Genomic DNA, 27,711 nt, shown 5'->3' with positions numbered 1-27,711 from the left:
TCGCGCTTCGAGTTATCGCGATATTTGCTCCCGTCAGCTGACATGATTGTAGTCCTCAGGTCAGGGAGGAACGCAGCAACATAATATGAGTTCCTGAAACAAACATGATAACCGCTAAACATCGAAAGTTTAACGTGGACATTTGGATGATAAACCACTGAAAATATGGAGCACATTATTACGCCAAAGGTAAGTCTGAATCAACAGGTGTGCTCGTGTAAAGTTGGCAGATCTCGTGCTGTATGTCAGATTCAGTAACGTTACTCTAAAATCTCGATAGATGTAAAAACATAACGTTACAGAAGGAAGCGTTTAAATGTGGTTTCTTAACACGATTCCGAGTTGTTAGGTTTTACTTAATCTGGTGTTAAATCCATTCAGTTATTTTTAATGTTGGTTACTAAACGTAACATGTAGCCTAACATGTGAATGGAATGAACTTGAAGGAGTTTTCAGTCCTCACTTCATTTCATCCAAAATTCAGATGTAACTTTGCTCAGGTGAACCTGCAGGCAAAAGGGAGGGAAAATCATATACAATCTTCATCTTTTTAGATGCCACATACCCCTATGATCATTCTCATGTAAGGGACCCCTTCCTAAAACATTGAAGGTATCTATATAGTTTCTTCTATAAAGACCCAGTTTATACAGTAAAAATCATAATATTATAAATATATCTAAAATAGAATTGGGAAAACTTTATTTATTATTAATTCAACATTATTATATTGCTTTTTACTGTCACAGTACTGTATTTATTTATTTTAATTGCCTTTAATTTACTATTTACTTTCTTTCCTTGAACATCATATTTATTTTTATGTATTTTTTAATCGTTATTTTTTTAATTATTTATAGAATTCTTCTCTAATGTTTTCCACATACCCAAATTTGAAGTTTTCCCTGGATGCAAATTTGAAAAGCCCTGGCCTAAAGTATGACCTTGTCATGCAGTATCCCATCACGTCCCATTTTAGATGTCTGTCTTATGTAACACACTTGATTAACATCATCTTATTAGAAGAGCCTCCCAAGACCTTAACTACACAGAGAGACCTTCAAAATGCACAGTTCTGCATAGGCACTTTTGTTACATAATATTATATGCTCATATGATCGTCATAAAAAGTATAAAAGGACGAATGCTGCAGTGTTTGGCCTTTTTGGATGTTTATGGGGAGACATGGAGGGGTCAGCTCAAAGGATGTCACATGTTGAATCAGCAATACTACAGGAAGTCTCTGTATTAGCAGCTGACACCTCTGCTCGGATCTGCTCTGCCTGTTAATAGAGAATTATGGGTTTGAATCTTGATCAAAATTGACCGGTAGAATCCAAAAAGTTTCTTGAGTTTCTTGTCTTGCTGAAATACATTAACCTGTTCACTAAATAGAGACATACTATAGAGAATACTAACTTGCATTTGCTGTCCTAAAGCCCTGAAGGGATCATTCTAATCATTTACTGAAAAGATTAGTTCTCATGTAGTTTATCAAGTGTAAACGAGCAGAATACATTAGACTTGGCTCGAGAGAAAATGTTACTTAGTGCTGAATTGGCATCTTGTGTTATAATGTTGTTTCATTGCTTGTTACCAAGTAACCAAAATGACAAGAGATGGAGGAACAGGATGTGCTGACAGTAGTCTTAAGAGGTTCTGTAGGATTTCCTCTCCATTGTGTTAAACACAGGCTGGATGATGGGTTCTGCTCCCTGAGGGGCACATCCAAACCCTCAGACTTGATTGTGTCACGCTAACCCTTGCGGTCGCTGGCTAGTGCTTTTTTTATTATTTGCAGATAGTTGAGTCAATAAATCTGCACTGTTTTTTTTTTTTTTTTTTTTGCAGGTGGAGTATGTGAAACTACTGAACAAGTATGCTGACAAGAAATCAGCTCTGGGCACTCTCTACTTGACCGCTACTCACCTTATCTATGTGGAACAAACTAACAACGCACGCACAGAAACATGGGTAATGAAGGCCATTGGGAACAGAATATGTAATAGTCTTCCAATTATCTGTTGTAGGATCGCTTACACTTTATTTTAAGGTGTCATTGTTACAGTGTAACTGAGTAATATTAATTAATTACTTACTAAATGGTTAGGGTTAGGGTATGTCTTAGGGATACTTGCATGTAATTATGCATAATATATTGTTATTGAAATAGTAAGTAACGTGTAACAATAAAGTGTTACCGTAGGATCTTTTAGAAACACAGATGTCTAGATGTCTGATAACAGTGGATGTATCAATCACATGTGTTTGAAGGTGCTGCATCATCACATCGTGTCGGTAGAGAAGCTTCCGTTAACTGCATCCGGTTGTCCGCTCCTGATCCGCTGTAAAACCTTCCAGCTGCTTCATCTGCTGTTCCAAAGAGAGAGAGATTGTCAGGATGTCTATCAGTCACTTCTGCGCCTGTCTCAACCAGGTGCACACCACACACACACACACACAAACGTTTGCTTCACTAACTTATCTTAGTGAGGACATTGCAATGTGTTTATGCAGTTTAAGGTTAAAAAAAAACACATCATTGTCCACATAATATACATTATTGTTTCTCCTCTATGCCCCACCTTTCTGAAACGCATCGATTTTTACAAAGCTCATTGTTCTGAAAAGCAAGGTGTATGCTGATTGGCCAGCTATCCAGTGCATGTCTGCATTTGTGATCTGAGAAACAACAAACAACAAGCTCTAACAGTTACTCTACACTGCTTAAAACTTGCGTTTGAATCATTAGTGGCAAATTCTTTAAATATAAAAAACTTATGTACAGGCTGTGAGTCAGAAGCACCGGACTGTCCTTGCAAAGTTGGAACTGCCCCAAATTATAGAAACAGCCTTTGAGCACAGATGCATTGTAGGCTACTCTGCAGGTTCAGGAAACAGTCCTCCATAAAATGCGCTGCACACATCTGAATATTTGGGTTGAACACTTCTGGAACAGTGTTGTAAATACAACTTAACCACTGATTTCTAGTTGTGTCCTCTTTTGGAAGGAAAAACAAAGTAGTTTCGCTTTCAAAACGAAACACACAGCATCACACAAGGCGGGTTTGAGTAAGCGGCGGCTGGCGGGCTTGTGAATGGTGCGGCCAGCAGATTTGATGAAGGAGCAGCCGGCGGGCTTGCGGCAACCACATGTGACGACACTGAGCTGGACTCTACTTCGTCCACATTGAAAACTGATCTGGCGATCCACAGGGCGAAGTTGATGTATTACCTCAGCGACCAGCACGGATCAGCTCCAGGCATGACGAAGTGGATATCGTCCTCTTTTGGACAAAGTACTACAAAGTAGTTTTGCTTTCACAACCAAACACACAGCGTCTCCACAACATTGCTGGCGGCGGCAACAACAACAATACTACAACGAGAATAAAAGTTATGCCTTCTTTCTTTGCGTGAACGTTTGGGTGGCGTTATGCAAATCTTCCCACACAGTGACATAGACGTGGGGGCGTGTTTAAACGAGGCGTTTTAGGAGGCGTGGACAAGTCTTAACTTCTATGAAGAATATCTCTTTGGATTTGAGACTTTAGTCTTTGCTACTTTACAGATCTTCTTTATTCACCAAGAGCTTGTAACACTCCAAAGAGAGAGGAAAATTTGAAATTGCATCATATGACCCCTTTAATGTTTAGTTTTAGTATTTGTGCACTTCAACTTAAACATTTTATTTCAGTTAGCTGCCAAGGGCATATTTATAAGTTTTATTTAAGTTTTTAAGTTTACCCTTTTGTCTAATATTTATATTTTATTTAATTTCAACTTTATTCCAATTAAGTAAAATTATTGGTTATAGTTTTAGTCAACATTAACAACACTGGTATGTAATGAACATGGTGACAGCACATGACTGGCCCAATTAGACAAACAACACTTATTTTTCTTTCTTTCTTTTCTTCAAAATCATTCTTATTTAGTGCCCAGTCCAGGAATCTTCCAGTAATGTTTATTTAAATCTGAAAAATGCAGTAATATTTTGCAGACTGACCCAACTGCACACGTTTGCTCTCAGATTCTAACAGTGCTTTTGTGCCATTTCAGTCAAAGAAGAGGAGCTGTATGCCTTTCTCTATAATCCACACCAAAACGAGGAGGACAGGAGACAGGGTTGGGAATTCATCAGTGTGGCGAATGACTTCAGCAGGATGGGTCTCTCCAATGATTATTGGGAAATTAGCCATCTCAACAAGAACTACGAGGTAACATCTTCCTATTACTCGAAAGTCTAGTATTCATGCTTCCTGTTTAGGACCGTTTCACAATAATCAGCCTAACTCTTTTTGTCTACTGACCACAATGGTTATACTGACCACATATTATATGTTCTAGGTACAAACAGTTTCAACCAAACACCCGTATACTACCCTTCAAAAGTTTGGGGTAAAAGATGTTTTTCTTTGAAGAAATTCATACTTTTATTCAGCAAGAATGCATTAAATGAAGTGAAGACATTTATAATATTACAAAAAAAATTACACTGTATTTTAAATAAAAGATGTTCTTCAAACTTCCTATTCATCAAAGAATCCTGAAAAATATGAAGCAGCACAACTGCTTTAAGTAATTATTGATAATGATAAAAATGGTTTCTTGAGCACAAAATTAACTTATTAGATTCAAAACTTTAGTTATTTTAAATTGTAGCAATACATCACAAACACCATTAAACAGTAAAACTTTGATCAGAAAAATGCAGAACAGCATAAGACAACTTCTTTCAAAAATGAATCTTATCAACTCCAAACTTTTGAACAGTAGTATATGCACCCAAAACTTGATCAGAATATTCTTTTTTTATTTGACAAACATTTGTAATTAAATTGTGTATGTTATGTTATAATTATAATTCATATTTTGTTCTGTCTCATGGATCTTTCGATGTCTCTCTTTCACATAGATCTGTAGCACTTATCCATCTATCCTAGGACTCCCTAAAAATGCCAGTGTTGCGGTAGTAACAGGCAGTGCAAAGTTTAGGAGCCGAGGGCGATTGCCTGTTCTGTCTTACTATCACAAAGACACTAAGGTATACAAGCACATGCACATCATGAATACACATAATGGCTCTGTTCCACAACCAAGTGAGCACCCTACCTAGACAAAATCTGACAGGCTGGCTATTTCAAACAGTAGATATCCTAATTATACTGCCTTCTAAAATGTTTGGCAAAATTCTAAGGTAACATTGCATGTACTCTTCACCGATAACAGAGTCCAAAAATACACTGCAACAGACTGATCACATTGACCAGAGATAGAGTCAGAAGAAAAGCTAATTATAAGTACTACAGTATATACATGTTTTATTCAATACTGCAAAGCAATGAGTGAAAATAGTTTAAATCAGATTAACCTAGAAACTATTAATTGCATTCCATTTTTACAATTTGGGTGCATATTAATTCACAAGTAGATTTAAACAGGAATGATTTAAAAGTTGTGCCACTAACAACAACATTATATTTTCTTTGCATCTTGTGTTACTGTCTTGCAGGCTGCGATCTGTCGCTGTAGTCAGCCTTTGTCGGGTTTGACGTCTCGCTGTGTGGAAGACGAGCAGATGCTTCAGGCCATCAGCCAAGCGAACCCCAACTGCCCTTTTATATATGTAGTGGACACACGGCCTAAGGTGTGACCTTTAACCTTAACCTTTCTATATACATAAGAGGACACGTCCAGAATGGATCTTTTAAAATGTTTATCTTTAAACTTTCAACCCCAACTCCTGTGGCATGAATGTAGGAGACACATAAGAGAATGTGTAATCTTTCGCCCTCTGACCCCAACTACTCTTCTTTTTATGTTGTAACTAGTTAACCATTACATTCTTGTCATAGTTAGGTTTTTCTGTAACATTAGAATGAGGTTATGGAATGAATTTTATTTTTGTATGTATTGCAGATATTAAATATGCTTAAATTATTGTTGCCCGTCTCATGTTTCATCAGTGTAACTGGAGAAACAACATTTCATTCCTTTCCTTATTATTTAGGAGATCGTAAGCCTTGACCTGACCCTCTGGAGCTATGTATGCATGTATTTGTACATGTGTTTGTCTTTGTCAGTTGAACGCAATGGCCAACCGTGCAGCTGGTAAAGGCTATGAGAATGAGGACAACTACTCCAATATCAGGTTCCAGTTCCAAGGAATCGAAAACATCCACATCATGAGAAACAGCCTACAAAAATTGCTGGAGGGTGAGAGAACACTCTTTTTTTTTTATTAGTACTGGTATATGCAGTAGCTGATTAGGTTTATTTCTGTAAGTTGCTCAGTTGGGTGTTGGCTGTACTTTTTAAATCAGTAGATAAAATGATGATTGGTTGTACCTTTGCTCTTCCAGTGTGCTCTGTGAAGTCTCCTTCCATGAGTGACTATCTGACAGGTCTGGAGAACTCTGGCTGGCTGAGGCACATCAAATCTGTAATGGATGCAGGCGTGTTCCTCGCCAAGGTACTGACCTCCATGCTATAATTGCATAGAGAGACACACCAACAAGAGTATATCAATGATGATGAGCTCAGTCATTTTGTTTGTGCTCTAGGCTGTCTGTGAAGAGAGGGCGAGTGTGTTAGTGCATTGTTCTGATGGTTGGGACAGAACGGCTCAGGTGTGCTCTTTGGCTTGCATACTGCTGGACCCATACTACAGAACTATTAAAGGCCTCATGGTAATGACCCAGTAACCTATAACCTCTACCCTCAACACTGGACTCGTGTGAACTTAGTTCACACTCACACTGTTGAGCAGGTCATGGCTTTTCAAATTAAGTCATTAACTATTCCTGTGTAACTTATTATATACCATATATGGGTTTGGGGTTGGTAAAATTTAACGCTTTAATATTTAATTTTTTTTTAATATAATTTATGTGATGGCAAAGCTGAATTTTCAGCAGCCATTACAGTCTTCAGAAATCATTCTAACATGCTGATTTGGTGCTAGAGAACATGAATAGAAAGTTTAAACAAACAGCATTTATTTGATATAGAAAGTTTTCGCAACAATATAAAAGTCATCATCACTGTTCTTGCATTAAATACCTGAAAGTATTATTATTATTATTTTTTTTTATCTTACTGACCCCAAACACTCAGACTGAAATATGGCAAAATAATAGAATTTAAGGTCTTGACTGTGTTGAATTTGTTTATCGTATACAAGAAAGCAGGCTGTTGGGAAAAGTCATAATTTGACATCTGTTTTGTTTCATACAGGTTTTAATAGAAAAGGAGTGGATCTCTTTTGGTCATAAATTCAGTCACAGGTAAAAACTTTCACTGTTGTTGCATGTGTTAAAAAATACCCCTCCAAACATTATCAGAGCTTTCGATAACTGCGAATATGTATATAAGATATATTCATAATAATACCATTTTAAGAGAATTATTGTTAAATATTGTAATAATTAATATTTTTTATAATTATAAACATTAATAACCATAATTATTAAGAATTGCAAAAATTAAAATGGTAATACATTACAGTTACCTTTTATATACTATACCATTACGATCAATACCAAAATTAAAATGGTAATACATTACAGTTACCTTTTATATACTATACCATTACGATCAATACCAAGTCAGTTTTTTGTGACATCACATTTTCATTTGTACTGCATATATGTTTGTGCTGTAGGTGTGGCCATCTGGACACCGACCCCAAAGAAGTGTCTCCGGTTTTCACCCAGTTCCTGGAGTGTGTGTGGCAGCTGTCTGAACAGTTCCCCTGTGTGTTTGAGTTCAACGAACATTACCTAATAGAAATACACAATCAAGTCTACGCCTGCCAGTATGGAAACTTTATCGGCAACTGTCAGAAAGAGAGGCTGGACATGAGGTGAGGAAAGACAGCACATACACACACAAACATACATGTATGTATAAAAATGATGCAGTCGGCACTGAACGTGTATGCTTCAAAATGAAGAGCAATTATTCTTTATTATTAAAGATGAAATCAAACATGCAACGACTGAATGATTTTAAAATGCTTTGCTTCACTGTTCATTGTGGGATTATAGGTTGCATGAAAAGACGTTCTCCTTGTGGCCACATCTTCTGAAGAACCAGCATCTGTATCGAAACCCATTGTACCGGCGTTCGTTAGAGAGCACAGTTCTGAGACCCAGCACTTTACCACTGCACTTCAAGTACGGATACACTCTTAAACATATGAATAAACCAGCTGTGCCATTGCAAACTAACATTTAAAGATGACACTTAAAAAAATTCAAAGTAATTGGATTTTTATCTAGAGCAATTTTATTTGTGTTTTCCTGAATAGTTTTGCATCAAATTTGTATGTCTGTATGTGTTTTCCAGGTTCTGGTGTGGGATGTATAACCACTATGACAGAGGCATGCACCCAAAACAGTCTGTTCTAGACCAGCTGCTCTCCCTCACACAGAAGCAGGAGGAAGGAGAGAGAACCATGACTGAATTACAGCGAGTAAGTGGGTTTGTGGTAGTTTTGTCAGTGTGGAGAGGTATTCGACTGACATGACGCTGTCTCTCTCTTCTCCATTTACAGCAGCTGGCTGTTGCAGATGGAGTTCTCCCCGATCCATCCGGACCAATCAACACACCTACGGAACAGGACAGTCCAAGCGAGAAGACTCCCACCGCTCCTTTCGTCCAATCAAATGGAAGCTGCCTTCCTTTGGTTAATGGAGACGCAGAGGAGGTGGGCCCGGGAGCTGAGAAGTGCATTGACAAAGAAGGGGCGGAGCCAGGAGCCACCGAACACGATCTGACCTCCTCTGAGGACAAACCTGTTTCTGTGGAAACAGAACATTCCAAAGAGGAGGTACAAGAATCCTCTTGAGTCTCCATAGTAACAGAACGGACATTTTGACTGAAACCCCAAAGAACAAATATATGGATTATTGAAAAGATGCATAAAGTACTGTTTCCACAGCTGAAGCTGCAGCACACTAGTTTGTTATTGTTTATATTGCTGTAATATCTGTTCTTTATGTTTTCTGTGGACTTCAGTGTGTTTGATGGCCTTCAGACCACGAGGATTGAAGCTACATGCTTTGATCGTAGGCACTTAGAATAATCTTCATTTTGTTTAAATGCCGTTCTGATCAAATGTGGCCTTATTCATTGTACAATAGACTGTTTTTTAATGTCTTTCTTTTAGTAACACTTGTGTAGTACATTTGAAAGCCAGACTCTGATACTGATTTATTCAGACACACAAGCAGCTGATGTGAAATTCATGTTGATAAAGGGAACATGTTGTTAAAACATGGATCAAATTGATTATAAGTTTTTTGCAAAAAGGGCTTAGTATTATTTTTGTGGTGTTCCTAATTGCAAACGCTGCTCATTTTTCATAAAAAGAAACACTGCTGTTGACTGCTGATTCATTGCAATAGGATGCCATATTGTTTGAGCCAAGCTCTAATGCCAAACAAAAAATTTGATGCGCTTATTTCCTTTTAAACAAGCCTTTTAAATTGCATATAGTTTTGCAAAGCAATACTGTTTTTAATGATGTGGAAAAGTTTTGACAACTTCAGTTCTAATATTCAACTTCTTGAACCCTGGCTGCTGTGGGGCTCCAGACACGTTTTTATTATTATGTGAAATGCAAAACCAATGTTTAAAAAGGCTTCCTTTATTGAGAAGCATTTGTTTACATTATTATTTTTTGATTAAATTAGAAATAAAATCTATTGATTAAATGTACAGCAATAGTCAAAAGGGAATTTTGAAATAAGAAAGAAGAGGGTTACCACTGAAAATGACTGTGGTCACGTTACATCTATTGTTTTTAAAACTGAGAAGAGTTTTGCTCTGTGTATTAATTGTGTCGGCTCATTTTATACACGCTTGTTTTGATCATTGCACTGTTTTGTACCTCTTTTGTACATCATTCAGTTTTCTTTAAATAAATAAATATTAATTTTGGTGAACAAATGTGCGTTATGTTGTGCGATTATATTGCATTATGTTTGTAGACAACACTAAAATCGCTCATCACACAAAACAGGATGTGTGTGCGCGCGCAGCGCCCCCTCTGGTCGCCCATAGTGACAGAAGTTCAGCTTCCGCTGTTTGCTGCTCGTCGGTGTTTGGTTTGTTATTAGCTCGGTGAGTGTCCTTTTAGGCGAAAACACATTTAAAATATCTACTATATGCTCATGTTGTATATTTATTGTAGTCTTTACCCTTAAAAATGCGTGTTTGTTTGACAGCAGGTCAGAAGGAGCGAGTCAAACTGCGTTATTTATGTTTCAGATAACGTTAACGTTACTGGAGTTAAATACACCGAGCTCCGATAGCCTGGGAATACATTTCCGTTTGAATGCGAGGAGTGTTACTCTCAGCTGAGTTTACTGGCACAAAAGCATTTAAAAGTGCTTGTGTTTTTGGTGTGTATCTCGTTTGCTACCCGACTAACTGACCGTGAATGCTTGCTAGTAACGTTAAAGCTAATGCAGATAAACTCTTATCATGACAAAGCGTTCCATTAACGTAAACGCTGTCAAATATATTACATTAATATAATCGTAGTTTACTCATTAATAACAGTAATATCCCAATATAAGGTTGACTTGTTATGCAAAACTGAACTGAAAGTGCAACATAACAATTCACGTCATGAAGTGAGTGCAGTTCATCCTGAATACAACCTAGTGAGCTGAATACCTAGACAGCATTTTTGGACATAGTCTAGATAGGCAGCTCACTAATTTGCTGTTATTTTCAACTGTCATGCAGAGGCCCTCATCTGTGCATGAACTGATTGTTTTTCTCTGCAGTTCTCTTCTATGCTCGTGCTGCGGCCAGTGGAGGAGGATGAAGCAGCCTCTGAGAGTCTGGTGCTGAACCGAGCTGTGGCTAAAAATGACCATTTCCTGCTGGCTGAGCTACTGTCACAAGAACACTACAGGAAGTGCATTAATCAGCAGAGCGGTTGGGGGATCCCAGGTACACCGTTACGCATGGCTGCTTCCAAAGGTACATGCATCACCCGTTTCATGGTGACACAGCTGAGTTTTTTGTCCACCACGACCACAAGATTCAAGATTTTTCGTCACAAACTCAGTTTTATATATATATATATATATATATATATATATATATATATATATATATATATATATATATATGTGACCCTGGACCCCAAAACCAGTCATAAGTAGCGCAGGTATATTTGTAGCAGTAGCCAACAATACATTGTATGGGTCAAAATTATCAAAATAATTTTTCATTTATGTCAAAAATCATTAGGATATTTTGTACATTTCCTACCGTAAATATATCAAAACTTAATTTTTGATTAGTAATATGCATTGCTAAGGACTTCATTTGGTTAACTTTAAAGGTGATTTTCTCAATATTTTGATTTATTTGCACCCTCAGATTCCAGATTTTCAAATAGTTGTATCTCGGCCAAATATTGTCCTATCATAACAAACCATACATCACGGAAAGCTTATATATATATAAAAATCTCAATTTCAAAAAATTGACCCTTATGACTGGTTTTGTGGTCCAGGGTCACGTATGATACATAACCAGCAATAATGTAAGTCTGGTCCGGTCCATAGATTTAAAACAAACTATAAGACAAAGAAAGTAATAAACATGGAGATAAAGATAATAAGACTGTACAAAATAAAATAAAGAGCTTGAAAGTACAGGACATTACACAATAATCTTAGAAGAAAATATAATAAATATTTGAATCTAACAGAAATGTACAAGTGAGAAATATGCTGAGGTATGTACAGAGAAGAATTTGAGGTTAATGTTCAACAGTGCAGGTTGTTACGTAGCAGCACAGTGCTGTATGCGGCGACAATGTCAAGTAACGGGTGTGGTGAGTGTATGCTAATGAAGTCCTGTAGATTTTAAGAGGCTGAGGTTAGGAGCCTGATGCCCTGAGAGAAGAAGCTTCTCCTAAGTCTCTCAGTTTTGGCCATCAGACTATGGAAGCACTTTCCAGATGGGAACAGGGTGAACAGAGAGTTACCGGGGGATTGAAGTCTTTGATGATTTTTGTGGCTCTACTTTTACAGCATCTGAGGTAGAAGTCCTGCAAAGCGCACTGCTCTCTGCAGGGCTTTGCAGTTATTTTTAATGCAGCAGTTTTTTCCGCTGTAGGTCACCTGAGGTGTCTGCAGTTGCTCCTGGCCCATGGGGCAGATGTAGACCGCCTTGATGTTAAAGCCCAGACCCCTCTTTTCACCGCTGTGTGCGGGCGTTACTTGAGCTGCGTGATTGCGCTTCTCCGTGCTGGAGCTAATCCGAATGGAAGCCACCTGAACAACAGCTCGCCCGTGCTCACCGCTGCCCGAGAGGGCGACCCCGAGATCCTCCGCCAGCTGCTTCAGCACGGGGCGGAGGTCAATGCCAGGTCAAAGGTGACGCTGTGGGCCTCAGGGGTTGCTGTGTGCAGCGGTCCACTTTACCTGTCAGCCATATATGGACACCTGGATTGCTTCAAAATGTTGCTGTTATATGGGGCAGATCCGAACTATAACAGCCCGGAAGAGAAGGTGAACGGCAGAGCCACGCAGCAGAAGACGGTCCTGGAATTGTGTTTGAGACATGGCTGTGCAGTCGAATACATTCAACTGCTCATTGACTTTGGGGCAAACGTCTACCTGCCGACCCTCATTATAGAGAAGAGCACCAAACAGAACGAAGCTGTTGAGCTGTTGCTGAAAGAGCGAGGTGAGAGAAGTTTTAGTGGTATTATAGCATTGTTTTTTTATTGCCATTAGTGTTGTATGGAAACCTGTTTCTACAAAGGAATAAAAAACAAAAAAGGTGTTTTTTCCCCATTGCAATTCTGAGACAAAAAGGTCAAAATTTCAAGGTATAATCCCAGAATTCCAAAAGATATAAACTCACAAAAAAAGGTCAGTTTTTTTCTTCACAATTCTTATTTTACATCTTGCAATTCAGATTTTTTTCTCTCAATTCTGAATTCTCAGAATTGTGAGTTTTTACCTTGCAATTTAGAGATTATATCTTACAATTCAGAAATTGCAAGAAAATAATAGAATTGTGAGATATACACTCAGTATTGCAAGGGGGAAAAAAAAAATCAGAAATGTACGATGAAAAAAAATTGCAATTACCTTTTTTATTTTTATTTATAACATTACGGAAACAAGCTTTCAAAGTGTTGTTAATTAAAACTATTAAATATCTTTTTTTATTTAAATAAATCTGAAAATAAAATATAAATATACAATGAAAGTTTAAGTTAAATGTAAAATTAGAAGTTTTGCCTTGGCAACTAACTGAAATAAATGCATTTTAAGCTGAAGTACTAAAACTTAAATGAAAGTAAATTAAAGCTAAATGGAATTTTTTTTTTTTTAAAACCCAAAACTAATAAAAATGACAAAAGCACATAATAATACTCAAACTAAAATTAAATTAAAAAAAAATGAATGCTAATTCCAAATTAATTCAAAATGAATGAATACTATTAGTAAAATAACACATATTGTGATTGTTAAAACTTTTTTATTCTCTCTTTTTCACAGGGTGCCCGAAGACTCTCGCATCTCAGTGTAGATTGGCCATTCGTAAACACCTGATACAGGTGAACAAGATTCAGTCTTTGGACTCTCTGGAGATTCCACCCAGGCTCATCGACTATCTCAAACACAAGCCACACAAGAGTGCACTGGTTTACTGACAAAACAGATTACCCTCCACGGTGCCTTTACTAAAGGACAGACTCATTCACTCACACATAGACTGGACAGGTAGACCATACAGACATCTAGAGGGACAGAAACAGACAGAAGATCTGGACTAATTACGTGGACTCACTTGTATGCAAAATAAGAGATGGAGCGATATACTGCTACTAACAACCATGGTTTACATATATGTAATGTGTTAAACTTGAACATCCACATAAATCAATTAGCTTTAATCTCTTTCAGATTTGATTGTGTAATATTACCAGTAGTGTTGCTGCAAATGCTCTCGAGCAGTGGTTCTCAACCACATTCCTGGAGGACCACCAACACTGCACATTTTGCATGTCTCCTCAATCAAACACACCTGATTCAGGTCACCTTCTCATTAGTAGAAACTCACAGACTTGTAATGGGTGTGTCAGACAAAGGAGACATGCAAAATGTGCAGTGTTGGTGGTCCTCCAGGAATGTGGTTGAGAACCACTGCCCTAAATCAGTGGTTTTCAAACCGGTCCTACAAGCACCCCTAGCACCTCACATTTTGTATGTCTCCCAATATCTAACACACATTTCAGGGTCTTGCAGTCTTTACCAATGAGCTGATTAGTTGAATCAGGTGTGATAGGTAAGGGAGACACAAAAAATGTGCAGTGCTGGGGGTGCTCGCAGGACCGGTTTGAAAACCATTAGTCTAGAGCTTAGCTCATACAGCCTGTTCTGCCTTTCCAAGATCATCTGGAGCAGAGGTCTCAAACTCAATTCCTGGAGGGCCACAGCTCTGCAGAGTTTAGCTCCAACCAGCTCCAACTCACACCTGCTTGGAAGTTTCTAGTAATCCTGAAGACCTTGATTAGCTGGATCAGGTGTGTATGATTAGGGTTGGAGCTAAACTGTGCAGAGCTGTGGCCCTCCAGGAATTGAGTTTGAGACCACTGATCTGGAGGTTTTCATAACTCCTACTAAATTTAGCAATTATTTTTTTTACTGAATTTTTTGTGTTTTGTTTATCAGAAACAGCTTGTTGAAGGATGTAAAAATGTTGGTAACTGGCTTATTAATCTTAATATGATGTGTAAAATCCATTGTGATGTACTTGTGTCTATGAATCCCTCGTTTAGAGCAGATGGACTCTTCCAACCGATGTTGTGTACCCTCCATCATGCAGATAACATGTAATGGATATCATTTTGTTCCTGTAAGGTTAAAGACTTCATCAGTTCCAGAGCAAGTCCTCAGAAGGACTTATAGCAGAGGTATTAAAGTATCTTGCCTGAGGATTACAAAGTAAATCAGTCTATGCTAAATCGGATATACAGTATATGCAGGTGTATTTTGAAAACACAATTCTGCTATGAATAACATCTGGCTTGTAAGTTTGTTCATAAAATTGTACAGCTGAACATCATAATGTTTATCCGTGTTGTCTTCTCTGTATTTACATGTATAGGGTATAGTTTGAGGTTTCCATATAGAGATTTATTTCCACTTCATAAAGTAGGATTATTGCACTGATGTGGAAAACGCTAACATTTAGATTTAATTCATTTTTAATTTAACTTTAACTTTAGTTTGGTTGTGTGCTTTTGTCATTTTTATCATTTTTTTTTATTTCTGTTTTGGTCATTTATTTCAGTTGAGTTTTTCATGTAATTTAAATTGACAAAATATTTTTCATTGTTTTAGTTTTATCACTTTATGATGTCAAGGACCCCTCATGCCTTTCTAAAATAAAAAGGCTGCAAATTTAAATAATTGACTTTCTGTCATTGTACTTTTTCTATTTTGGTTAAAAATTATCTGAAATCAATATTTGAGTACATAACCAGCCAGTGTTCAAAATTAACGCCCTAACAGCAGTTACACGTCTGTAAACATGAAGTTGTCCCGGCTACTAGGTTATCGCATGTGAGGATCCTGCAGGTGGTGGATCGTTTATAGCCTTTTCTCACAGCAGCTAGAATAATTAAATGTATCATTTTGATTGCGGATTGTAATCCACAAAGGATTACGTGTTCATGAAACATGTGAATGAAGTTAAATTATATTCCAGTTTTAAATATGCTTCTGATTACAGATAGCCTGGGATAACATAAGATTTGTATTTTAAAGACAACCAGTTTGAAGGGAGCATAATTTGCTTTTTTGGGTTAAAAGAATTTCTTAATATGAAATTCGAATGGCATGACAATTAGAGATTAGACTGTACAGAAATTTAAATCTACACCCTAATACACACTATAGGCCAGTGGTTCCCAACCCTGGTCCTGGAGGCACCCCAACACTGCACATTTTGCATATCTCCTTTCTCTGACACACCAATTTCAGATCTCGGAGTCTCTACTAATTAGCTGATGACCTGAATCAGATGTGTTTGGTTAAGGATGCATGCAAAACGTGCAGTGTTGGGGTGCTTCCAGGACCAGGGTTGGGGCAATGCTGATGTTGTTAACATTAATAATTTAAGAATAAAATATAACAATAATAATAATTTGCATGGTTTGATGTGATATGAGCAAACCGATCTTTAGATAAAATCACCATTGGTAGCGCGATTTATTGTAATGCTTTTTTCCCTCAGTTGGTCAGAACAAAGGTGGCAGACTTGTTACATTACTTGTTCAGATGACAATATCCGGTGAAAATTCTTATTTGTGTCATATATTCCAAGACATAGGCTAGAATCTGTGAGGTACAATAAATATCCACACCAGTGTATTGACTGAATGCCACACATACTCCTCAAAACATTAGATTCATCTGCGCTGGAGCCGTGCCGGCGCACAAACCACGCAAAGAAGAGAATTCTGCAAACAGCTGCAATTGCAGGTTTTCAAACTGAGGTGGCGACAAAGAGGCTAAATTTACAGACTGCAGCTTTAAAAACATTTTTATTTTGGTGGATAATTTTAAAATTCAACACATTAAAATTTGACATCCCCTAAAAAATATGCTTAGTAAAATCGTAATTTTTTTCTTTCTCACAAATTTTCTGTGGACCCCTGGGGCTTTGGCCAGGTTTGTATCTGCTACAGCGAAACTCGTTTTTGGTTTACACCTTGTGTACTTCTCCAACAGAGCATTTATTGTGTTAATTAGTGGTGGGTAGAGAGAGGCTTCGTGAAACACTGAAACAGTCGAAGGAAAGGAACCGAGGCTTCAAAACAATTCAACACCCGTCTCTACGTTCACACCTAGTGGTCATTTTCAAGTATTGATCTGAAACAGCGTTGATAGCAAATCGAGTTGACGACTTGTAACAAATATGTTGTGCTTGTTATTCCACCATGTGGGTTGGGGGTGTGGTTAGTGTGCAGGCGTGGCATTTTGCCAGAACCAGTCACTTAAGTTTCGAATCCCGGGTGAAGCATATATGTAATTATAATAAATATTTGAAAGTTGTGTTTTTATTGTTCTGTTCTTGTGATGTGTTGTAACATCTCTCTGACAACTGAAAAAAAACTCTTTGTGAATGTTATTTATTTTGGTCATGAACAAAAATAACTAATAAAAGACATCAAGACACAACGACTGGCATTTTTTACATATAAAGATTTTTATTTTTATATATTGTTCTACTGCATTAACTGCACTTTTATACGTTGCAGAGTTAGGTTAAGACAGATGTGCGATTGTGTGGTTTGTTCCCGACCTTGTCGGTCAAAAGCAGATTCGGGTCTCGAAACACTTGTGAAACGCCTTAGTCACGTGACATGGGTGTTTCGAATCACACTTCGTTCGGAGCAGTGTTTCGAAAACATCTGCGCTTCGGGATCTCGACGCCGTGTCGAAACGGTAGTTTCACGTCATCAATCCCTAGTTTTAACTGCGTATATTATATTATTTTTATTGCAAAGTTATGTAACCCATTGCTATTATTACTTTAATTACCTTTACAATTTACCTGTTTTTAATGTCACTGCTTTTTATCGCCCATGCAAAGACGAAGCAGACATACCATGGTACTACACTTCCCAAAATGCACATAGCACGGAAAAGCCGCCAGCCGCTGCAGCCAGCGCTCAATGAACAAAGTGAATCACAGTCGCGAGCTCCTGCAGCGCTGCGCGAGGACAGAGCACATCACTGCACGCGCGTTCGGAAAAGATGGAAAAATAAGGCGAGTATCGTTAAGGTATTTATCTTTGTGTATTTTTCGCTATTTGACTGTTAACGTACGTGAGTGTACGCGCATAAACAGCTGTTTGCGTATGCAAGTAATGTGTATGTCAGTGAAGCGGACGCGAGCTGGTTAGCGTCTGGGCTAGCGCGCGTCAGTTGTACGTTCATTCGCAGTGATGGTGTCCAGCTGGGGACACTGCGTGTAGTCTTTTGATAGAAGTTCTATTCGATGCCAGTAACATTTTCAGTGCAGTAATTGGTGTAATTGGCCCATGGGGTGTAGTTCTTTGGACTGCACGCTGTCTGTATGTGTTACTCCTTTGTTTATGATGCACATACAGTGAGTGTTCAGGCCCGCTGGCTTCAGTCAGCTTTTGTTTTGATTGTAGGTTTAATCTAGCGGAACTTCGCTCACGTTATGTGTTGCATTGAAAGACTCATTCAGGTTGTAACACTCTACTGTCATCGATTTTGTTTTTGGTATTTTTGTAGGTTAGCCTTTCAGCCTTTGTGTTTAAGAAAACAAATTTTGTTCGAATTATTTACACCTACATGAGCAAATGTAATTTACTCAGTAGTACATAGCCCAGTAAAAAACTGCATGATAGAACATTTTATTCTTGGTGATAGCTGTAACCAATGGGAATACAACAATGCAAATGTTCATTAAAACATGATAAAGTAACAGGTTAGTATCATATATGGTATAGTTTTACAAATATAATTGTGGGTAAAACATAAAAAATAAAACATGCAATTATTATTGGTTCGTTGCATTTAATTGAAAAACCTTTTATAAACATTTTAAAATGGTGAATCATTTGGGCTTTGTGTTTTCTCATAATTGTTACCAATTTTAATTGTGAACAGGGTCTAAATGAGCCCAATGAAGGTTATTAATATATTCATAATAGATCACGTGCGTCCAAACCTGCTCTTCTAGGGTCACTGTCCTGCAGAATTTAGCTCCAACCCCAATTAAACACACATGAACCAGCAAATCCAGGTCTTAATAGTCATACTAGAAACTTCCAGGCAAGTGTGTTGAGGCAATCTCTGTAGGACAGTGGCCCTTTGGGACTGAGCTTGGACTCTCCTGCAATAGACCCTTTAAATATTTATATTTATTAAATATAGTAGTTAATTTTGATTTTTGTTCGATTTTGCTTGCTTTTTTTATGGAGTCTTAAATGAGTTGGGACATTCTAGTATGCTTTATGCAGTAAACATTGATACTTAAAGACCAAATTTCAGTGTATACCTGAATAAGTTCAGGACGAACTGAGATTTGTCCTAGTTGGTGGCAGTATTATATTTTGTTATATTGTGTTCTATCACAAACCACTAAAAAGTAATTCATTCTTTAAAGGGATAGTTCATCCTTACGTTAAACACAAAATAAGATAATTTGAAGAACCAAACAGGTGATGGTCCCCATTGACTTCCATAGTAGAGAAAGAAATACTATAGAAGTCAATGTAGATCATCAACTGTTTGATTACCAGCATTTTTCAAAATATCTTCTTTTGTGTTCAACATAAGAAACATATACATGCTTGGAATGACATGAGAGTGAGTAAATTATGACATTTTTCATTTTTTTGGGTGAACTATTCCTTTAAAGTTTAAACCTTTTTTGCAAGGTCATATTTGGCATTTGTGCAAACGGTCATCTCAAACATTGATGTACAGACACATCTTTCAGTGTTTGAATAAATTGTTATTGTAAATGTTTATTAATAACTATGTGCCTAAGTTTTTTATTTTTTATTTTGACTGTTCCTAATGATGCGTCTTAATTTCTGTTTCTTCCACAGGTATAAGATGTTTGATAAACACAGTCCCCATACCTTCCAGCCTGCCTCTCAGGGTGGAGTATTTACTACAGATATGCTCCACTAGCCACAGTCATTTGTGTCAGTATGGAGACCGCCACAGGAAGTGAGGTTGTAGGTGCAGAAGGGGGTCCACAGTCAGACTCCGTTTCCCATGACAGCCCTCAACCTCAGTCACCCCCTTCTGTGAAAATACGGAAGGCGGCTTTTAGGTTTTTTGGTGGTCGGAAGAGCATCTGTGTTCTGCCCAGCTTTTTCGGTGGCCGTAGCAGAAGAAAGGGGTCATCAAAAACAGGTGTTACGAAGAGCCAAACATACGATGGGGTGAGCAGAGCATGCTGGGAAGATTTGGGTAGAGGTAGCAGTGAAGCTGCCTCAGGGGACTTTGAGTTTTGTGCCTCCAGTGACCCTCAGAAATCACAGGAGGATCACGGGAAGTCTCAGTCTCTACCACGACAGCGCAGAGGCCTTCGGGGGCTTTTCAGCAGCATTCGGAGACACAGGAAAAACAAAAATGTTGAACTAGAAAAGCGTGAGACACATGAAATGTCTTCAAGCTTCCATGCCGAAACAGTGCCTGGTGCCCTGTCGAGCGTCAGTGACCGTAGCGAAGAGTTGGTGCCAGATGTGCCTAATCAATCCACAGGCAGTGAATGCGAACTGCCATTGGCTGCCACTGAATGTATGAAAGATGTAACGCTAGTGCCTGAGAAAAGGAGGAGCAGAGTGGAGGTGGATAAGAGGAAGAGAGCAAAAGAAGAGGAGAAAAAGGGGAAGGAGAAACAAAATGCGAGACGGGAAGGACTGACGACATATCATCAACCCTTGTGTGCCGAGTCAGAACTGGACCGTTTGGCTGAGCAGAATGTGGACGTTCCCGACGGGGAGCCTCCTGCTGTATCCTGTTCCTCTGAAAACTTAAACTTCGGTGATGTTTCGTCATTGAAAAGCTTTGATTCGCTGACAGGTTGCGGAGACATCATCGCAGACCAGGATGATGTCAGTGTCGCCGAGAGCTCAGTGTCTGCTGAAAGAGGCAGCCGAAACGCAGGAAAACGGAGCTCGTGTTTTGTCACGTATCAAGGTGGAGGAGAAGAGATGGCAACTCCTGATGAGATAGACACGGATTACTTGCAGAGCTTATGGGAATCTGAAACTAGTAATGAAGTCTGCTATGTCCCCTCAGACATGGGCTCGGATAGCCCTTCGCTTACTCCTGATCAGCAAATCAGCTCCATCCGTGTCACCTCCAACAGCAGCCCACTGGGAATCACAGAAACGGCCCTCACTCCTGTTGACCTCTTGAGCCCACAGAGCGAACGGCAGGAGTCGGTTCCCAACAGCGATGAGGGATACTATGACTCCACCACGCCAGGTATGGAGGAGGAGAGTAGAGAGCGTCCACACCAGGAAAGGCTTCCACGGGACAGCTACAGTGGTGATGCCCTTTATGAACTTTTTGAGCCTGACGATCGTCTACTCAGCCCTGCTCTTCCTCCCAAGGATGCCCATTCATTTGTTGGTGCAGATAAGAGTCAGACAAACCCTCTGTATGCCCTGGCATCCTCTGCCCTAGAGACCGGAACAATGGAGACGGAGGAGGAGCGTCTGAGCAAGATCCAGCATGCCCTTCTGTGCTGCGAGCTCCAGAATCTCAGAAGCCCATCCAAAGATCAGCTTCTGTTCCAAACAGACTGCTTCTACAATGATTCGATCCTTTCCACAGGCAACAGTAAGATGGTTTTGGAAGAAGCCATGAATCAGTGCTATCCCCAATCACCACCGAGATCCCAAGCTGTAAAAGAGCCAGTCCCTCTCAGCAGGGGTCAGATCCAGGGGACTCCATTGTTTGCCGATTCAGGATTTAGTTCTCATGTCGCTGAGACAACCAGACGGCAGCCTCAATCTGAGGATCAGAGCCCATTACTACCCGCCAGAGGCTGCAGTCAATCTCAAGAAGAGCTGATGGTCTGCTTCTCCCAAGCACTCGTAGATTTCACAAAGAACACCCGGCTTTACCGCAACTCAACTGAGAGTCTTGATGGCTCAGAGTCGAGTTCTCCTTTCGGGCCGAGTCTGAGTGCTCTGCCCGCCATCGTCACGTTCGACGTTGTCGACATGGAGAATGAGGGTGAATGTGAGCAGCAGACCGAACTTGTTGAGGAGGAGGAAGAGTTAGCATCTCCTTATGAACCCTTTGAGGAGGATGGCTGTTACCTTCAGCAAGACGCCTTTGCTGAGTGTGACCAGCGTACTTTTGATGCTTACGAACAAAGTCTTTTGCTAAGTAACGCTTGGGGCATTGCTAGCCTTCCTCGCCACCTCAGTTTGGGTCGACCTTGCCCTCCCGTCCCCGCCCCATTAGCACTAAACCGTCGCAGTCGCTCCCTTGACACAGACAGTCTGGAGTTTCAGACAAGTGAGCTTTACACCAACTGTGACTCTGTGTTTTCACAGCGTAGGACTGCTGATTGTTATGATAAGGCATTACCGCAACAGCCCTGCGGGATCACTGTTGATAGTTGGAGGCGGGGCTATGGGCGGAGTTTTGAGTCATCCAACTCTTCTCACCAAGAAGCTAAGTTGCCACATGTGGGCCAGTCAACCATGAGACCTTCACATCTCCCTCTAAAGAACAACTGCCCTAATCGTAACCTCCCTGGATCTGCTAGAGCCGATGGTGATGGGGAGATTTTGTTAGGGGGAGGTGATGCGCTTTACCCCTGCAGTTACCCCCCTATAGGTATGCAGTGGAAGAATCGACCTGTCGGGGTCACTCAAGGTGTGCCCCACCTTCGCTCTGAGCAATCGGCAGACCATCGAGAAATTCCCATAAAGAACCGAAGGGGGGAACTTCAGGGTGGCTTCACCCCTGCACCACCCAAATTATAAACAATATCTCCCACTCCAAGTACAACAATAATACAAATACAAGTCTCGTCACCAAAGACGATGCTGGATGTTTACTGACAGTCTTGAATTGTATCTCACTCACACACTGTAGTTGCTGTTACTGCCGGATAAGCTATTGTATTCTTTTGTGATGTACTGTGTAGTTTCTGAGCTATTTTTTAGTTTCTGTGAGTTTTAAAAGGACGTGTATTTGTACCTGTATTTGTTACTCAGCAGGTGCTGTCTATATATAGATGCCATATTGCTTTGCATTTATGTAGCCAGGTATTGCGATGGAAATTGATCCATTTTGTTTGGTTTTGGATATGTTTTTGATATATTTGCAAAAAGACGACAACCTATACATTACTTATTTTAGCATAAGAATGAAAACCTTCATTAGAACATTGAAACCAATCATCTTATAACTTTATAAGTGTCAAACTCAGTTTGAGCAAATACTTTTTAATGCAATACTTTTTTTGAAAATATGCTGTATGTTTCAAGGTTTTAATATTTATATCTTTTTAAACATCTTGTTTAGCTAGTCACACATTTCTTTAATATGGTATTTTTTGTTTTTGGGATAGTACATGCTACTTTCATGGGAAAAATGCCTGTTAAATCAGTGGCATTTTAGCCAACATCCTTGATACACTTCTTTACTTTATTTACTGAAGGCTTAAGGATCGGAGTATAGAATCTGGTTTGTTTCCTCTTGTGCTGCTAAACAGTATTTGATTGTTTTGGATTACATAATGTACTGTATTAACTGTATGGATATCTGCATATTTGAGTATTCTCTGTGTACATTCAAGTCAGATCTGGCCTAAAGTCTTCAGTAAATATGATCTATGTAGTTGATAATCAAAGGGTACTATCTTGAGTCATTTGAGACAGAATGTCAGTAAAGCCTTTAATGACATTATGTGATTGTTCTGTGCTGTTGTATCACAGTCACGGTCATCTACCCTCATCAGAATGCCAAAGTCAGATTAATGCACTTACCATTTTTACCAGTGCATATATTCAGCTCTTAAGAATGAATCAACCTTTGTGTTTCCTTGTAGATAAATCCAGTGCTGTTCTATAATTAATGTTTTATTCTTTTTTCTTGCATTTGGTACCTTTGTGTGATTGACTGTCCATACCCCATTTTTTAGTGGTATCAGAAAACCAAAAGCATTTTTTCCCCTTTTTGTATTTTAATACACAAGCATGTACATACACAGACAAAGAATGTTAGAACGTGTCAGTAAAACTTGACCTTCATTAGCCTCAGTGTTGTCATTTTCAAAAGGTTTAAACATATCAATCACAACACACCCTGGACGCAATCTCTCTTTCCACACTGGAATCAACACTGACTGGAAATAAACCCTTAATAGGCATCAGTACTGCAAGTTTGTGAGTGTTTTTTAGTACCATCTGAAGTGCTTTAGTTTCCTATGGCAGATGATTTGTTAATAGTGCAGCTTTAGGTCATTATTAGGCCTTGTTGTATGCATATGTGTATATATATATTTTTGAGCGTGCTTTTTATGTTTTGCTTTATTGAAGAGCTTCTGGTGTTTGGGACCATCATGACTAATGTTTTTTTTTTTTTAATTGTGCTCTTGTACTGTGAGTATTAGGATTAGCAGAAAACAGACACAATCTTAATATGTTAGTGAAAAAAAATTAACTCTTTTGGACCTATTAAGACTGTACTATCTATTTTGACAAAAGAGAAATGGAATATTATGACTTAAAGCTGTGTGTAAGCTTATCATGCACTGACATCTGCACTGTAATTCTGTTTTTGATTATGTAGTGAAACCCTAAATGGGCAAATGGATTTTAGATGTGGCACTTATAGGTGAAATAGCATTAGTGCCTTATTATTTTTTTTCTGAGCTGTTAGGCATTGCCTTATTAGTAGAGCTTATGCTGTATTTGATTGACAGGTGGTCTCCGTTCTAAAGCCAAGGAGGTTCCAGTTGTCATGGAAACTGGTTGAAGCTGTCGTGCACGTCTTACTGTTATGAGCTGGGAAGAGCAAAATAAATGTAGGCAATTCGTGACTGACAGCAATTGATGTGTCATATTGTCTTTTCCAACCTCCCTTCTCGCTTTTCTTTTTTTTCCCTATACATGTCAGTATGTAAATTGCATATATAAGAAAACAGATCAGCGATCAATTGAGCGTCACAGCAGGTTTTGGCTCCCTCTACTGGTTAGATTGTGTCCAACCACTGTGATTCTAAAATGCTCATGTCATAATAAATAGTTTTAATATTGTTGTACACTATCAAACATAAAAAGTAGTTAATCATTCTAAACCACATCGTTGATTTAATTTTAAACGTATCCATCTGTGGGCCTTACTATATTTACATGTGATGACAATTTAGTCTAAATTTAGTGAAATTAACACTGTGTGCAAAACCTCTCAAACAAGTTTGTTAATATCTTGCATTTAACCCTGTCGCTCAGTTCATTCAGTTCAAAATTGTCCAGGCTTATGCATTTACATTTATTTAGCATTTGCTGTTACACAAAGCGACTCACAAAAATAATCTTAATAAATATCTGAATGTAAAAAATCTGTTAGAGAACATTGTGATGCCCAACAGCAAGACTTGGAAGAAAACATGACACAAAAGTTCTGATTTTTTGTGATCTAGTCCACCACTGCATTAGGGGGCACTCTCAGCATAAAACAACTAAAACAACAGGACTGCATTTATGTTGTTGTTGTTATAATTTTGGTGATAAAACAACTTACAAGCTTAATCATGCAGGTGAGTCACAGTGCACAACTTGCTGATGTAGATTTATGGAGACAAAGTTGAACTTCTAGCAGCATTTGCAGCACACTGATTGATTTGCATTAGCTTGTCTGTTTACTTCTTCTGTCCTGACCTCAACCAATCAGCACGCTGCATTCCATCGCATCACTGCGGGATGCACTCCCAGGGTTGCTATGCAATGGCAATATTGTAAAACCACATGATCCAGAGTTTGTTTATTGCCCTCTTTGAGCTTTGAAATGTTTTTCTTGACTGGGAATGACTGTCGTGTTGACATTATCATCTGTTTGTCTGAATTGAAACAGATGGCTGGTTTACTGAACTCTGTTACAAGTGCACACAGTGTAAGGTCATTTGAAGAAAGGTGTATTCCACAAGATCCACGCTAGTTTTGGCCCATAACCAGAACCGTACAGTGGCCAGATTTCAATATGACCTATTTCTACGTGGTTTGTGTGAGCATGTTGATGATTCCTTCATTGGCACGGAGCTGTGTGATGAGTCTCTTTCTCAGGAGAGAGTATATTACATAAGCCTTCAGTCTCTTTCTCTCGTCCCTTAACAACCTTGGCATTCATCCGAGATGGATATTGGAGCGTTTGTATAGACAAGCTTGTACTTTTGTCATTTTTGCGATTGTCTCTTTTTCTTCATCTTGAAAGAGAGGAAAAAGCTATTAAAAAGAAACACCTTCTTTGAACTTGGAGCCAGTATGATGCTTTTGGACAGTACTATTATGGTAATACCATGGTATTCTATGAAGTACTTTGAAGCCATGTGCATAAGCGGTGTATGAATATGGAGATCATTTAGTACTATTACATACATCAAAGTGCCATTTATGTAGCATTTTTGTGTACTACCTTGCACTATATTTTTGAAGCAGTTTTTAATATTTAATTTTAATCGCAATTTAAGAATGATTTTTAAGCTCAAATTTTAAAGTATTTTTAGACAACTTGGAGAACCAATTAAATAAGCAGTGTATGAATATGGAGATCATATTTATACATCAAAGTGCAATTGTATCGTAATGTACCGCTTTGCACTATATTTTAGAAGTAATTTAAATTTAAACCGTAAATACTATTTTTTAGAATTTTGGTTTAAGATAAAAATTTAAAATAATTTTAGAAAACACAGAGAACCATGCAGATAGACAGTGTATGAATATGGAGAGTATTTAGTATCATTATACATCAAAGTGCAATTATACAGCAGAAGTCAGTTTTTTGCACTCTATTTCAGAAATAATATTTTTAATAGTAATTGAATAGTATTTTTTAGATTTTAGGTTTAAGCTATCATTTTAATATGAGGAACCCTGTAAATAAGCAGTGTATATGGAGATGATTTTGTATTATTATGCATTACATCAAAGTACCATTGTACTTTTGTGTACTGCTTTGCGCTATATTTTAAACATAGCAATCTAATAGTATATTTTAGATTGTACATATATTTTAGTATTTTTAGAAAGTAACAATCACTAATTATTCATACCTGTGTAAATGTCATTAGCCTGGAGCTCAAGACTTCAAAACCTCCTTTTATCTACAGATATAGAGCAGGACTTCACTTATATATTCCACATAATAATAGGAAGTATAGCACCATGTTTTATTTATGAAACTTTGAGCTCTCTTTTCATCTGATTTATTCAGGACTCACACACATATGCCACAAAATACACTATTCTAAACAGTGCCTTGGGAACGAGGTAAAGCTTATGAGGACTGTGTATGTGTGTGTATATATACATAAGATGCCTAAAGGTTAAAACTGCATGAGCCGGACAGGACATATTGTCTCCAAAAGCTTTTATACACATACACACCAACTCCCTCGCTGTTATACACACATATTCCCCAAAACATTGAGTCCATTAGTGACATCCCAACTCGCACACTGTCCTGCCTTGGTTTTAAGCTATGAATACACTCTTACGTATGCAAGAGCTACATCACAGAAAACCTCGGGACACACAGAGGGAAGTCGGGGGGATGGGATCTTGTGATCCCCAGAATGCTCGTTACATCATCTCTCCTGCTTCATTGCATAATGTAGCAAAAATATATATGTGAAAGTCAGCTAGAAATACTGGATTGGTGTTCTGTGTGTCTTTCTGTCTCAGTACAGGAATTTGAGATTAGTGCTTTCTTGCAGGGTTCATTTGTCCCCTAATCATTTAAAGAAAGGGTGATGGAGACGGTTATTGGATAAAAGTTTTGGCTTCGCTTTTAAGAATTTCAACAAGGAATTTATGTGGAAAGTTGACACAGTGTTCCTGCAGTGTGATATAATAAGCCTGTACTAAACAACATTTTTTGTACATTTGGCAGACACTTTTTTGTATAATGA

General features: G+C 38.4%; 3 protein-coding genes across 5 annotated transcripts; all 3 read left to right on the top strand.

The window, feature by feature from the left end:
* Positions 1 to 9,957, top strand: mtmr8 (myotubularin related protein 8). Its single transcript, XM_042723715.1, has 14 exons — positions 1 to 189; positions 1,852 to 1,974; positions 2,275 to 2,437; positions 4,063 to 4,220; positions 4,919 to 5,047; positions 5,516 to 5,650; positions 6,087 to 6,219; positions 6,366 to 6,475; positions 6,567 to 6,692; positions 7,240 to 7,289; positions 7,667 to 7,867; positions 8,052 to 8,180; positions 8,353 to 8,479; positions 8,561 to 9,957. Exons 1-14 carry the CDS (start codon positions 166 to 168, stop codon positions 8,852 to 8,854), a joined length of 1,902 nt encoding a protein of 633 aa, XP_042579649.1. The 5' UTR covers positions 1 to 165; the 3' UTR covers positions 8,855 to 9,957.
* A 63-nt stretch (positions 9,958 to 10,020) lies between these two features.
* Positions 10,021 to 14,009, top strand: LOC109075039 (ankyrin repeat and SOCS box protein 12-like). 2 transcript variants are annotated; one of them, XM_019091019.2, is made up of 4 exons: positions 10,021 to 10,131; positions 10,803 to 11,001; positions 12,151 to 12,723; positions 13,548 to 14,009. In XM_019091019.2, the coding sequence occupies exons 2-4, from the start codon at positions 10,812 to 10,814 to the stop codon at positions 13,700 to 13,702; spliced, it is 918 nt and encodes a 305-aa protein (XP_018946564.2). In that variant the 5' UTR covers positions 10,021 to 10,131; positions 10,803 to 10,811; the 3' UTR covers positions 13,703 to 14,009. The 2 variants fall into 2 exon arrangements, with proteins under 2 accessions (XP_018946564.2, XP_042579648.1); XM_042723714.1 differs by lacking the exon at positions 10,021 to 10,131 and adding an exon at positions 10,439 to 10,646.
* A 3,371-nt stretch (positions 14,010 to 17,380) lies between these two features.
* amer1 (APC membrane recruitment protein 1) lies at positions 17,381 to 24,627 on the top strand. Of its 2 annotated transcripts, none has more exons than XM_042723712.1 (3): positions 17,381 to 17,504; positions 17,653 to 17,829; positions 19,649 to 24,627. In XM_042723712.1, exon 3 carries the CDS (start codon positions 19,754 to 19,756, stop codon positions 22,556 to 22,558), a length of 2,805 nt encoding a protein of 934 aa, XP_042579646.1. In that variant the 5' UTR covers positions 17,381 to 17,504; positions 17,653 to 17,829; positions 19,649 to 19,753; the 3' UTR covers positions 22,559 to 24,627. The 2 variants fall into 2 exon arrangements, with proteins under 2 accessions (XP_042579646.1, XP_042579647.1); XM_042723713.1 differs by having other exon boundaries at positions 17,653 to 17,844.
* Positions 24,628 to 27,711: the final 3,084 nt, after the last annotated feature.

This window comes from Cyprinus carpio, chromosome B5 (genome assembly GCF_018340385.1).
Source record: "Cyprinus carpio isolate SPL01 chromosome B5, ASM1834038v1, whole genome shotgun sequence".
NCBI classification, from domain to species: domain Eukaryota; kingdom Metazoa; phylum Chordata; class Actinopteri; order Cypriniformes; family Cyprinidae; genus Cyprinus; species Cyprinus carpio.
This window is presented reverse-complemented; position numbering and strand designations above follow the sequence as displayed.